Source organism: Durio zibethinus, chromosome 10, assembly GCF_047325235.1.
Source record: "Durio zibethinus cultivar Kanyao isolate XHJ-2024 chromosome 10, ASM4732523v1, whole genome shotgun sequence".
Lineage (NCBI taxonomy): Eukaryota > Viridiplantae > Streptophyta > Magnoliopsida > Malvales > Malvaceae > Durio > Durio zibethinus.
This window is the reverse complement of record NC_143171.1, coordinates 23,298,626-23,312,977: the sequence shown is the minus strand read 5'-3', so window position 1 is coordinate 23,312,977 and position 14,352 is coordinate 23,298,626. Positions and strand designations below refer to the sequence as shown.

At 31.8% G+C, this 14,352-nt stretch overlaps 2 protein-coding genes across 3 annotated transcripts; both read left to right on the top strand.

Moving 5' to 3' along the window:
- Positions 1-1,787: 1,787 nt before the first annotated feature.
- On the top strand, positions 1,788-9,177 carry LOC111292145 (cyclic nucleotide-gated ion channel 2-like). The gene is made up of 8 exons (XM_022884379.2): positions 1,788-2,054; positions 2,269-2,905; positions 6,730-6,945; positions 7,044-7,360; positions 7,481-7,592; positions 7,702-7,938; positions 8,274-8,360; positions 8,452-9,177. Exons 1-8 carry the CDS (start codon positions 1,888-1,890, stop codon positions 8,938-8,940), a joined length of 2,262 nt encoding a protein of 753 aa, XP_022740114.2. The 5' UTR covers positions 1,788-1,887; the 3' UTR covers positions 8,941-9,177.
- A 1,432-nt stretch (positions 9,178-10,609) lies between these two features.
- Positions 10,610-13,386, top strand: LOC111292945 (uncharacterized). 2 transcript variants are annotated; one of them, XM_089766954.1, is made up of 2 exons: positions 10,610-10,833; positions 11,944-13,386. In XM_089766954.1, exon 2 carries the CDS (start codon positions 12,048-12,050, stop codon positions 12,852-12,854), a length of 807 nt encoding a protein of 268 aa, XP_089623080.1. In that variant the 5' UTR covers positions 10,610-10,833; positions 11,944-12,047; the 3' UTR covers positions 12,855-13,386. The 2 variants fall into 2 exon arrangements, with proteins under 2 accessions (XP_089623080.1, XP_022741337.2); XM_022885602.2 differs by having other exon boundaries at positions 11,900-13,386.
- Positions 13,387-14,352: the final 966 nt, after the last annotated feature.

Genomic DNA, 14,352 nt, shown 5'->3' with positions numbered 1-14,352 from the left:
TTTTAAAAATTTATTAAAAAATATGTTTTAATAGATTATCAATCACATTTAACCAAAAAAATTGGTGTCGACTTTATCTTTTGTTTTTTAAATTCGTTTAACAGTCTTTAAAACCATTATGACATCTTTAAGTCACTTATTTTTATATTTATTTGATTAAATAAAATATTACATGTAAAATTTTTTTAAAATTTATAATCTTTAAATATTAATTCTAATATCATATCAAACGTATCCAAAAATCAATTAATTGTTATGTACCTAACTCATGTTTAATTGTCGGCATACCAATGTTTCTTTCAAAGGAGGGAATTATCGCCGTCTCCGAAGTACTCTCCAGGTATATAAATCATCCCTTTCTCCTTTTTGCTTTGACTTTTTTTATTTGTTCAATTATTGGTGAGGATGGGCTTTGAAAAAATTGGTGGGCTTGATTATAAATGGATGTATTTATCAGTCTTCGACAGAAAAATCTGGGCTGCCTCTGCCACAGGCCAGTCTGGCCATCTGGGTCACTCATGCTTATTTCCGAAACAAGCTTTGTTATATCTCTATTTCCAACTTTGATGTTCCCAAAGGCTTCAAGCGTCGGTATCATGCAACGTAAGCATAGTAGTTTTGATCCACTAATTTTTGGGAAATTATCACGAAATTTTGATGTGATTTAATTATAATCATAAAATTTTAAATTCATAATAAACGAATATTTTGAAATATTTCAATTAGATTAAATCTTATTTTAATTGAAAACTCCTAATCGGAGTAAAAGGCTCACTAGTTAATCTAATAAATTTGCCCATATTGAATATAAATCTTAAATCCGTTCTTGTCTTCATACACATATTATACATGTATGTACTTAAATTTATACGTACATCAACTCAAAAAATAAAAAAGTAATGATGCTGTGCATATTATAGACGTAACTCTCCAACTTCTTTTCTAACACAAGGGATTGTGGTTCAAAATTGTTGATATATGATATCTGTAAAACTCAGCTGATGAGAAAATTTTTGGTGTTGTACGAAAAAGCTAGATCAAAATCCAACTTTGAGGAGTCTAATCTCACGCTACCAGCCTTGTAATGAAAATTCTTCAAAAAGAAACAAACTAGAGGAAGTTTCCTTTTATTTATGAATATCCCATTCCATCAACCGAAAGGCCAAAATATTACTATACCTACTCCCAACTATAATGACTAACATTAACTAGTGATAATCACTAATCCAACTCGATTTTATACGAATTTACTGAAATTGAAAATGACTTGATGTCGGTGTGGCATCATATGATCATGACTTAAGTCGAAAGTTTATAAAGTAAAATGTGATAAAAGTGCATTCAAACAAAATAAATCACTTAATTCACCTAAAGCATGAACTTAAATTGAGTGGGAAATTTTAATTTAATTTTAATTTTAATAATCTAAATCTAAAATTATTCGAGAAATCAAATTTTAAAACAAATCCAAATATGAAAATACTGAAATCTTTTTATATAAAAAATGTAATATTTATACTGTAACATCATATGAATGTGATTGAAATTTTTTTTTTCTATAAATTTTGAGATGAAAAGATAAAATGAAACTTCTTTTTAAATAAAATTAAAAAAAGAATTTGAAATTCAATTCAATTTATTTAAGTAATTACTTTTAAAAGGTAAAATCGATAAATTTCAAATTTAATATCTATAATATTTTTTTTATTCTCAAACTGTATTATTTATTAAAAAAAGGGAAAAAAATGTCCTGATTTATAAAGAGATCAGGTCCTTGTAGAATTGATGAGAAGGGGGAGTGTAAAATGAGTTGACTGTAGGCTTACACATTGATCAGTGTTATTGGATACAAGTCCCATACCTTCCACACGTTCCCTTTAACCTCAAATGTGGCTTCTCTTGGTTATAGCCGAGATACCCCCTCTTCATGCACTGCCTGACACCGCCTTTTCTCTGGTACTACTACTTTTATATAATCCCTCCAATAACCTCCCCAAAATACCATCTCCTCCTCTCTCCCATGTTCCCACCATGCCTTCTCTTGCCCTCCCCAGGTTACCTTCCTTTTCCTCAAAGCATCTGAAAATGTTATACAAATACACCCACAAACATATAATATAATACGCACACATACACATGAAAGTAGCATATTCTAATTAGCTAAGATGATATGTATATCTATTTTGTTACATGTGGCATTGAATGAAATGAGAATTAATCAAACTCTTCTATTTATTTTTGTTTTCCTGGCGGCATGACTATGAACAGGTGGTTTGGACTAGCAAGGACCTGGGGCTTGAAGAAGGATCATAGCAGGAGCAGCAGTGAACAAGATGGACCTGTTTCCAACTCTATTGAATGCTATGCTTGCACTCAAGTTGGAGTTCCAGTTTTCCATTCCACCAGCTGTGACAGTGTCCACCAACCTCGATGGGAAGCTTTTGCCGGGTCATCATTGTTCCCTGTTCAGGCGTCATTGGACCCAAATAAGAATTCGACCAGGCCCCGGTCGAGGTACACCTCAGGGCCGTTTGGGAAAATCCTGGACCCTCGTAGTGCATTAGTTCAAAGGTGGAACCGGGTTCTCTTGGTGGCACGTGGTATTGCCTTGGCTGTTGATCCTATGTTCTTTTACACAATGACTTTGATCGTGAGCGAGGGCGGGCCGCCTTGTATATACTTGGATGGCGGGTTAGCGGCGATCGTGACCGTCGTCCGCACGTGCGTTGATGCGGTGCACTTGTGGCACTTATGGCTTCAGTTCAGGCTGGCATACGTGTCAAAGGAGTCATTGGTGGTCGGGTGCGGGAAACTCGTGTGGGATGCACATGCCATTGCCTCACACTATGTGAGGTCTCTCAAAGGGTTCTGGTTTGATGTTTTTGTTATACTTCCTGTCCCTCAGGTTCGTAATTTATTATTTCTATATTCGATCCTGCATACATTCCCTATGCATAACTTCCCTCACTTCCTTGTTGTCTCATTTGACAGACGTCAATTCAAATTTTATCGTTTATCAAATTACATATAAAAAAATAAAACAATTTTGTAGCAAACTAATCTCATCCTATTGTTGCAAAGTCATTATTTAATATTAAAACTATATAAATTTAGATATTTGTATAGTGTCTTACTTCCAACAATTGTGAACCAATAGTTGTCATTAATTATTTCTCATATAAAAATTTGTACTTGTACATCTCTCGGGTGATACATATGCATCTGTCAAAGTAAATTTGGACGAGAAAAAGGCAAATATTGGTCTAAATGTAGGGGGAAAATTTTTCAAACCAATGCAAGTATACAATGTAGTAGAGCTTTTAGAATAGTAACGAGGTTAGTGGACGTTGACATTGAAGTTTTCACACTAGTAGAAAACCTCCAAAATTGCCTTACAAAGCGCAGTTTCCTAGACTGGTTGTTCATTAATTGCTGAGATTCTAACAAAAGTAAAGGGAAAATGGCCTAGATTTCTGCCTTCTTGTGTTTGCCTGTATTGTTATTTGTAGTCGCAAATTTGCAATATGTTGAACACCAGCTGAAGTTTATTCCTGGTAGCCATATTCTGAGTGGGTGCCACATGAAGCTTATAGTCAATTCAATGCCCTGAATTGTTAACAGAATAGCTTGTTTATCAATCAATGCCCTTTGTTCAATTCTTCACTAGATTTAGATGGACAGCAGGACCACTGAAAATTGTTTTCAGTGCTTCGGCAACCTTTTTCCAGTTTTCTGTAATCATACCGTCAAATGCATTGTTGGCAACTAACTCTGTTGGTTATCATTTTTTACGAGTATTCCAAATAAAAATTTAATTTAATTGATTTATATAATTAATTTTAAAAAATAGCATCTAATAAATTTAAAATTTATCGTAAAATTTCAACACTTATAATCATTTTTTTATTCCCTGGCTACGACCTCCTATCTAAAAAACCTAGTAAGCAAATACACTTTGAATGTTTAGAATAGTTCACCACTAAAAGAAGGTGTTTGGCCATTCATTTTGAGTTCTTCTTCTTCTATTGGAAGTAAGTAGAAGATCAAAGAACTATTTGCAATGGCAACTTTGAGCGCTTGAGGGCTTTAAGCGTCGTTATCTCTTAACATCTAAAATATAAATATTGTTACGTACTATGGTACTTTTTTTTTTCTTCCTTTTTTTTCTTAATTTATATTTAATATTTTTTACTTTTTTAATTTGCTTTTGCATTTAATTTATATTTAATAATATTTAAATTTTATTTTTAATTAAAAAAACTCACCATGTTTCTTTTCTTTTTTAATTAGATCAATTTTTTTTAAAAGGTCAAAAGATGTGTACACATGGGATCGGATTTTACTTTTTTTACTCTTCATTTTTTTTATTTTTTTGATTATATGAATTTTGCAACAAAAGAAATTGATAAATAATTTTTAAAAAAAAGATAATAAAGATATAAATGACAAAATAATTGGTATCCGATAAATTTTGATTCATTCAAATTCAATAAATGTATTTTTTTAAATTTAAAATTAGATCAAAGTTCTTTTTCAAAAAATATTATAAGGTCGGATATGAGTTTACTATGTTTCACCTTAACTTCATATATATAAATATATTTTTTATTATTTATTTAAATTTATATATATTATTATAATAAAATTATTTTTTAGTACTTTAATTTAATAAATTCACATTGCATCCTCGTTTAGTTTTTTTTTTTTCCCATCATTTGTTTTTTTTTTTAGTTTTTTTTATAATTATGTAAATTTTATAAAAAAAAATCAATAAATGTATGGATGATAAAACACTCATATTTCATAAGTTTCGATTTGCTTTGATCCAATATGTGTGAGATTTTAAATTTTTTTAAAAAGAGTTTAAGTTTTTTCTTTTTTAAAATTAAAATCGAATTGCAGGTGAATTTAAAGTGTTTTACCTTACATTAAGTGTTTATATAAATATATATAAATATATTTTTAATTAGTAATTTAATTTTATATGTATATATATATTATATTAATAATGTTATTATTTAATATCTTAATTTAATAAAAATATTATATTTATACATAATCAAGGTGAAAGAATGTTTAGGGTACTTTGTAATGATCCATTTTGGCTTGTATATATATAAGTATATATTTTATTATTAATTTAATTTTGTATTTATATTTATAGTTATATTATATTATATTATATTATATTAATAAAATTATTAGTTGATTTCTTAATTTAAAAAATTAATTTTTAAGCTCAATGAAGATATCTATGTGACAATCTTTATAGCTTTTTATTTTTAAATTTTTAGTTTTTTCCCTTTCTTTAGTTTTTGTATTTTTTTTTATTTTTTTGTTCTTAATTTTTATTCTTTATTAAATAAATTTTGTGATGAAAGAAGACAAATTGAGGTATTTACATGTCACTCAATTTGTTTTTTTCACCTTTCGTCCTTTTTAGATATTTTTAATTAAGTAGATTTTACAACAAAAAAATTAGTGAATAGAAATGACAAAAAAAATTTTGACTCCGCCGGTATTCACTTAGTATTATTATAATATTCCTCATCCCAAATGTAGAAGGTAGTATCTTATAATATACATCAAAAGTAAGTTTAGAAAGATATGTAAAGTGAGAGTTCGAATTTTACATCTCCATCTTTTATCCCATATCTAAGAGAGGAAAAGAGAAAAGCAATACTAGAGGATCATGCAGAAGCTAATCTGATAGGAGTTAGCACGACAATGTAACTCTAGAAAATCAGGCTTGTAAAGAAAGCAGTTTAAGAACTAAAACCCAAGGTTAGTCCAATTGGTCATAAACAGCAGTTAGTAGGTCTTAAATTTAAATCTCAATTACTTTGTATGAAAAAAAAAAAAAAAAGAAAAGAACTAGTATTAAATTTTTAGCAGCTAACTTTGGCTATTTGTTTATTCTTTGCCGTGTTTTCGGGGGTTTAGGATTCTTTTTTTTTTCGGGAGAGAACCTTGTCTAGCAGCTTGTTTTGCCGAGTGAATGTCTTCCGCAATTTGTCTTAAATCACGTTTTAACCTTTCAAAAGAAAATACTATTGGCTAACAATATCAACTCCATTTTTGCATGTAAAAGCGTCCTTGTGCAGAGCCATTACAATAACAAGCGAGTTAGATTCAGTTATTATTGACTAATTAATCTGTTTGGACTGTGATAAGCCCTATATCTGAGAGCTCTTCCTGAGTTTGGAAGTATAAATTTGCCATGACATTGTCATTTTGAGGGAAAAGAAGGCTGCAAAGGCCATATTTTGCATTACCTTATTCGATAAATTAAGATGAAAACTGGGATGCAGTGTTATGATTCTTTTCGTTACTGAGATACTTTGTCAAACATGGAGTTACCTGAACACTGGCAATTTTTCTTTCCACAGTCACATGCATTTAAGTTCATCTCTAGAAATCACAAAAAGAGCATACTCCATCCTCATCTCCTGAAAATTCTTGCTGTTATGTAGCCTTAGTGAAACATTATGCAAACTACTTACTAATTGCTCCAATGGAACATAAGAACACCTAGCCAATCATTTTTTTTTCTTTTTTTGTACTAATAAAACTGCCCATTGATCATCTTCTAACAAAATAATGTTCTGATACAATTCTATGATTTTGCTACATTGGTAAGTTAGCTTACATCCATAAGACATAGTCACATTTGGCAATCATACATTCAATGTTTTTTAATTTTTTCATGCTTTCCTTGCTTTCTTGCAGGCAGTATTTTGGTTAATGGTGCCGAAATTGCTCAGAGAGGAGCGGTATAAGCTAATAATGACGATAATTTTACTAATTTTCTTGTTTCAATTCCTCCCTAAGGTGTACCACAGCCTTTGTTTGATGAGGAGAATGAGGAAAGTTACAGGTTATATATTTGGTTCCATTTGGTGGGGTTTTGGCCTTAATCTTATTGCCTACTTAATTGCATCTCATGTGAGTCTATACTTTTATTTCCTGCGTATAAGTGCGTATTAAGCTTTCTTCAGATTTGACACTTACAAATTCTTGGGACATTCCGTTTCTTGCTACAGGTTGCTGGAGGATGCTGGTATGTCCTAGCGACACAACGCGTTGTCACGTGCCTCCGACAACAGTGTAAAAGAAGTGCTCATTGCGACCTATCTTCCTCTTGCTCATCAAACAGGGTTTGCAGTCAATATCTGTCACCAACAAATGTGTTAAAGAGTCATTGTGAAGGGAACTCAACGATAATGACCAAGTCGTTTTGCTTTGATCCTGATGGACCATTCCGTTATGGGATCTATGAACCTGCCCTTCCAGTCATTTCAAGCAATTCTCTGGCGGTTAAGATTCTTTATCCCATATTTTGGGGTTTATTGAACCTGAGGTAACCTACAAAAGAATCAAAGTTTTACATCTAGTACAACCTTAGCTTCAGCTTTGGATTATGGTATTACAGTACTTGAAAACTGTGTGTTACATTAATTGTGCTAAGTAAAATTTACAGCTCATTTGGCAACGAGCTTAGCCCTACAAGTGACCCTCTAGAGGTAGTATTCAGCATTTGCATCGTCCTCGGGGGCTTGCTCCTCTTCACCTTATTGGTTGGGAATATTCAGGTGAATTCAATAACTTCCTTAACTTTGTAAATGTTTCATTTTTTGTATCAAGGGGATTTTGATTTGAGGAGAAAATAGCATTGACAAAGGCGTTGTGATTGTTATACAGGTATTTTTACATGTGGTTATGGCAAACAGGAAAAAATTGCAGTTAAGGCGTCGAGATGTTGAATGGTGGATGAGAAGAAGGCAGTTGCCGTCTGGGTTAAGGCAACGAGTACGCCATTTTGAAAGCCAAACATGGGATACCATGGGAGGGGAAGAAGAGATGAAATGGATTGAAGAGCTTCCAGAAGGGCTCCGAAGGGACATTAAGCGCTATCTTTGCCTCGACTTGATCAAAAAGGTAAAAGGAAACATCACAGCTAATGTTCTATGAAACAAATTTAATGGCAAATGATATCTGACATACAAGTTAGTCTTATTCTAATATCTTAATGGGCAAACACTCAAAGAGATAGTTTAAAGCTAACTCGCAGCTTAGTTCAGTATATTCATGTAACCATCTTACAAGGCTATATTTAAGTAGGTCTGGAGTTCAAATTTCAACACCTACTATCCCTGTCCGACCTCCTTTGTGCCAAAAAACAGATAGTTAAAGTGGAACAGTTTGAAATTCTATCTTACATGTTTGTGAATTTTATCTAAGTATCCAACTAAATTGCAACTTCTTTTTCTAAGGTACCACTTTTCCATAGCTTAGATGATCTTATTCTTGACAACATATGCGATCGAGTCAAGCCTCTTATGTACTCTAAAGATGAAAAGGTACATGCAGAAAAAAACTGAACAGATTACTTCACTATCCTGCTATAACATAATGAAATTAGCTGAACAATTTTTAGTGCATATGAGACAGATAATAAGAGAAGGAGATCCAGTGCCAAGGATGGTGTTTATTGTTCATGGACACGTTAAACGTAGCCAAGGCCTCAGGAAAGGCATGATAACCACTGGTGTACTTGAACCTGGTGAATTTCTAGGTGATGAACTCCTTTCCTGGTGCCTTCGTCGCCCATTTATAGACCGTCTTCCAGCCTCATCAGCAACATTTTCCTGCAATGAATACACAGAGGCATTTGGTCTCGATGCAAACGATCTTCGATACATTACTGAACACTTCAAGTACAGATTTGCCAACAATAGGCTCAAGAGAACAGCAAGATACTACTCATCGAATTGGAGAACATGGGCAGCTGTGAACATACAATTTGCTTGGCGCTGCTATAGGATGCGGACTAGATCAGGTCCATTGATTCCAACGACAGCAAATGAAGCAATTGAAGGTCGCCTTAGAAAATATGCTGCAATGTTTATGTCATTAAGGCCACATGACCACCTTGAATAGAAGGCAAAAATACTGTAAATTTTGGTTCGTCCAATGCCCCCCACTCCCCCTCTTTTTACAATAAAGTTTAGTTTGTGAACCTGAATCAACCCCATGAAAATTTTGGAAGGTGAAAACTACAGTATAGAGAAAAATACAGTTTGATAATTGCTTAATAACCTACACTTTTTGGGTGGTTTGGAATGTTATGGACTAGTATCTTCCTTTCTGTAATAAAGCTTTTTGCCATTGTAGAAATGTTGTGATTTTGTGAAGCAAACTGGTTCCTTTTCTTTTTAATAGTAGATTGGACTGAACTTTACTATCTAGTTATTAGTCAAGGTGGATTAAACATAACCTTTTAAAAACAAAATTTGACTCTTGCACTATTATTTTATGTAAACTCAATTAAAAAAACCTATCATTTTAAGGAATTGGTTTGGCTAAAAAATGAAATTAATTTTAATGATATTAAAAATAATAATAGCAATAAGATTATTTATTATAATAATAAAATTGATTACTGTAATGATGAGATTAAAATTATTTATAAAAAAAATATATTTAGATATAAATATAACGATAATAATAAATGAATATTAATTTTTTTTTTTTTCAATTCACGAAACAATTATAGACCAAAATCTGAAGCGAAAGCCTAAACCTTGCTTGCTAACATAACATATCTACATGTGAAAAAGAAATTAAGAATGGTTGGATGAAACTGAAGCTTTAATTCGTCTTATTAAAGAGAATTCTTTCGGCCTTACTTTTGTTTTAGTGTACAATTTCATTTTTTTACAACTTAGAATATAAAAAAAAAAAAATTTTAAATTTCATTTACCACCTTTCAGGGAACGTAAAATCATAAATATTATTTTTGGGTGTTAATATTGGAGTGGGCATATGGTAAGGCTGAATCACCATAAGCTCAAGTTAGACCTAATAACACCCAAAAAGATGATTATCAATAAGTCATCAAGATCTTATGTTGCAAATTCCAAACATCTTTTCTTTTATTTGTTGAAGAGGTTAGGTAAAAACAATCAATTGGTAATAATTTTATGTCATCTTGAAACCAAAACAAATAAAAAAAAGAATAAATTTGTAAAAAAAAAAAAAAAATGTAATCGATTAGCTAAGCGTGGATAGATCTATTTACAGGTTGAGATAAACTCGGACTACGTCTTGCAATGAGATTTATGAGTTCGGTTCTGTTAGAAATTTTAAATTATTAATGAAAATTAATTTAATTTATTTTAATTCAAAATTTTATTTAAAATATTAAATTTTAAAAAATATATTTATTTTAAAAATAATAAGATTGATTAGACCTGACTTTTAAAATAATAATTGAACATGAATCGATTTGATTTATGAACATGTGAATTGTATATATGTATTATAAAAAAAAAATTTATTGTAATAAAAAATATATTTAATTTTGTAGAAAATAAAAAAAAGTTAAAAAAAAAATGGAAAGTGACAAATATCTGCCATCTTAGCCAGTATTAATTATAAATGTATTATTATACATCTTGAAGAAAAACAATATAATAAAAGTAAAAAACAACTACAAACGGGGCGTTGGGCGTTAAGGAAATCAAAATCAAGGGGAAAACGACGTCGTTGTCATGTTTAAAGAGGAAGAAAAACCCGTGCCGTTTGCATTTGGAAAGAGGTGAGGTCCCCTCTCCCAAATAAATATGTTCCACGAAGCTTGAATCTTGGTTTTTTTTTTCCCAAATATAATTAAAAAAACCCAATTTTACCTTCATTATTTTTTCATTTTTTGCAGACAAATTCCAGCGTCGGACCAAAAAAAAAAAGGAGCAAAAAGCAGATAGATAGAGCTGAAAGTCTCTTCTTCTTCTTTTCTCTTTGTTATCATCAAATCAAGATACCCAATACTCTGTAAGATCATTATTTCAAGTTTCTCTCTTTTTTTTTTTTTATTTACTGTTAAAAGATGCTTTTAATTGTAAAGATCATGTTCTTTCTTGGGTAAGTTGTGTTTGAGTTCATTGTTTGGTTGTTTCCAAACTGATAACTTTTCTTTTATTAATGTTTTTAAGTTTTGTTTCTTTCTGGCTTTAATGTTAAATAATTTTTTAAAGTGTTTTCCTTTCTGGGTTATTTTATTTTCTTGCATATAGCAATTAGTGGTTCAATTTGTAGGCGATTTTGGTTCTTGTATATATCAATTCTCAATATTAGTTCTAAAATGAAATCAATGGTCCTTAAAATGTTCAAGAAACCTTTTTTGTTTCCTATGATTTTGGAGGAGATATATTAATTTTGTTTATCTTTTTTTTTCTTGTTTAAGATGATTTCTCATTCTCAGGAATTGGGTATTTATTTATAATCTTTGGCATCTAATGATTTGATATAAACTGAAGTTGTATGATAACTTATTTTAGCTTATCTTAGCTTGAATAAGTTGAAATTGAACTCTGATTATATGTCAAGTCAAATTTACATGGCCACAGCTGTAAATCCACTGTCTATAGCTTGAAGAAAGATTAGTGTACATCAAGCAGATGGTTTAGAGGAAATTCGTTTGTGTCAAGTAGTCTTCTTAAAACTAACCGAGAGTCGACAGAATTGGTTTTCTAATGAGACCTTTCTTTGAGATGAGAACTAAGGCCTACTTGGTCATATTAGACTTACTTCCAACTTTGAAGGCCAACAATCATCCCGCCTGGTGTAGACTTTTCAATTTGTTGCTTGCTAGCCACCCTGGATTTTTTAGTTTCTTGTTTCTTTATTGAAGATCTATTCATGTGCAAATCTTACTGTTTTCCCTTTGATTTGTGGTGTAATATGCATGCGTATTAACGGTAGGTTAATTCAAAATGGAATGCCAGATTGATACATTAGCAATAGTTGCATGCAGTTAAAATGGGAAAACTTACTGAAGTATTTCTGCCTAAAATTCCTATGATAGGTGATTGTTATTCTTAATTATTTTTCCTTTCAGGTTGTCTTTTGGTACTTAGGACTGTTGGTACTTGTACTTGGCAGATGGAACCTATCAGTTTTGACATTATGTTGTAATTATCGAGGTTCAGTTTCTGCTACTAGAAAATGGTGTTGCCTATGTAATCACTTCTGTTCCTCTTCTCAAAATGTGGAGTTTTGCATCCAACTGCATTGCTGGAACTGTTGGACTAAAAAATGATTCTCTAAAGCAAACTCATGCTACATCAGAATGTTCTGATGATGAAAGTTCTTCCGTAGTCAGTAGGAATGAAGTTTTAGAGTGCCCAATATGCCTTGAATCCTTCAACATCGTAGAAAATGTGCCCTATGTTTTATGGTGTGGCCATACCCTTTGTAAAAACTGCATTCTAGGACTTAAATGGGCTGTTGTGAAATTTCCCACTCTACCAATTCAACTTCCAGTTTTCATCTCCTGCCCATGGTGCAATCTCTTGTCTTTTCGTCTGGTTTATAGGGGAAATCTCAAGTTCCCTCGGAAGAATTATTTTCTACTTTGGATGGTTGAGAGCATGAACGGTGATAGACTGAAGTCTCGCCCTTCTTTCTGTGAAGATCGTCCACCAGACTGGTCATCAAGCAACAATTTAGCCTTGGCAAACCAAGTAACTCGGTGTAACCAAAGAAGGAGACAGTATCCTCATCATTCTGAGTCATCCGGATCAAGCCACAATCAAACTCATCTTGCCAATTACTTCAATTTGGAAAGAATACAGTCTTCCCTTCGGAAATCTCTGGTGTTCTTTATAAATCTGACAGCCAAGTTCCCTCTAGTCATCATATTTCTCCTAATCATCCTGTATGCAATTCCTACCAGTGCAGCCATCTTGGCCCTGTACATACTTATTACTGTTCTGTTTGCTCTCCCTTCATTTCTTATTTTGTACTTTGCATATCCTACTTTAGACTGGCTTGTGAAAGAGATCATCACTTGAGATGGTATCAGTTTCATGTTTCAGCAAGCATCATGAATATAAGTTTGCAGCTATAGCGTGATGCATCTTTGCTTGAAGACCGTTAAATCTCCAATTCGACGACTTTCCAGTGTCCAAGGTTATGGCAGTTCTTCTTCAAAGCTTCTCAATATCTCCTTCAGTGATAGAATTTTCGTAATTAGAAACATTTCAGCTTGTGCGTGGTTGTTTTGGTTCTTATTTCTTAGATTTGCTCATCCGATGCCAACCAAAGTTCCCAGACGCAGTAAGAAGTGATCCGTCTATACCGGACTTCGGAGCTCTTTGTTAGTATACGGTTGAAATGTTATGCAAAGTCTTTGAGAAAGCTTAATTACGCATGTACTTGTACTTTTTAACCCCATGTTCTGATTTCGTGTGTATGGCTTTAATATTTTGGACATGTATCACACTCTTCTATAGCTTCTCTGATGTAACTGATTTGCAGTTTTGAGCTTTGACTGGTTTTGGATTGTGCAAGGATTCTAATGTCAATAAATTCTGGATTGTGCAAGGATCTAATCTCGATAAATACGTTTTTCAACACTGTCACTTTGAACATTGTTTTTACTTCAATTTGACTTTCGAGAACGATGTTAGGAAATAATTTCAAAATATTAAAATATATGATTAAAAAATAACTTAATCAAAGATAAATCTAATTAAGCTATAAGATAGTTTAAGGTGAAGTAAACTTAAAAAATCATATTAAGAAGGTTATATATGTAAGCGGTCGATTACTATGTTTAGAGGAATTGATTCTTTAAACTTTTAGAAAAAGCAATCGACTGCCAAAGCCATAGAGTCAACTACTTTAGCAAACATTATTCGCCAAAGAAAACTTCATTGAAGATAAAGCATTTTCGTTCTTACCGATGACTATTTAGTAATTTGATTTAGTAATATAAAGTAAAAACAAATAAGATTTCATTGTATCTTAAAAATATTTTATTTCATTTCTTACATATAATATAACTAGTTGAAGTGAAATAAATCTAAAAAAAAATAACATTTATGGCACATCTTAAGATCATTTCGTTCATGATTAAAAGTTCAAATTATTTACTCCAACTACACGTTAAGAAGACTACTACAAAAAAATTCAGTAAGTTATTAAGAATTTCAAGTATCCACGAATTCTTTTTTTTTTATAGCGTTGTATATATTATTTTGTCTAACAGTAGAAGTCTCTGTCGCTTCTTTCTACTTCCTCTTTCCCTTTTAAAGATTAAATAGTCACTAGATAACATGAAAATAGTGGCTGAAAGTATGTGCAATTGTAGAAGGTAGAATTATCTCTTGTTATAGTTGAAAAGAGTGAAAGACTGAAAGGGAAATGTAAACATTTCATCTTATTTTATATGGAAAAGGACCCTGTTTCTTCTCCAAAATAAAGATTTCCAAGGGATCCGAAAGTGAAGATTCCAACAACAACAACAAAAAGGAATTGTGGCAGCCATTGTCGTTTCTTCTCCAAAAA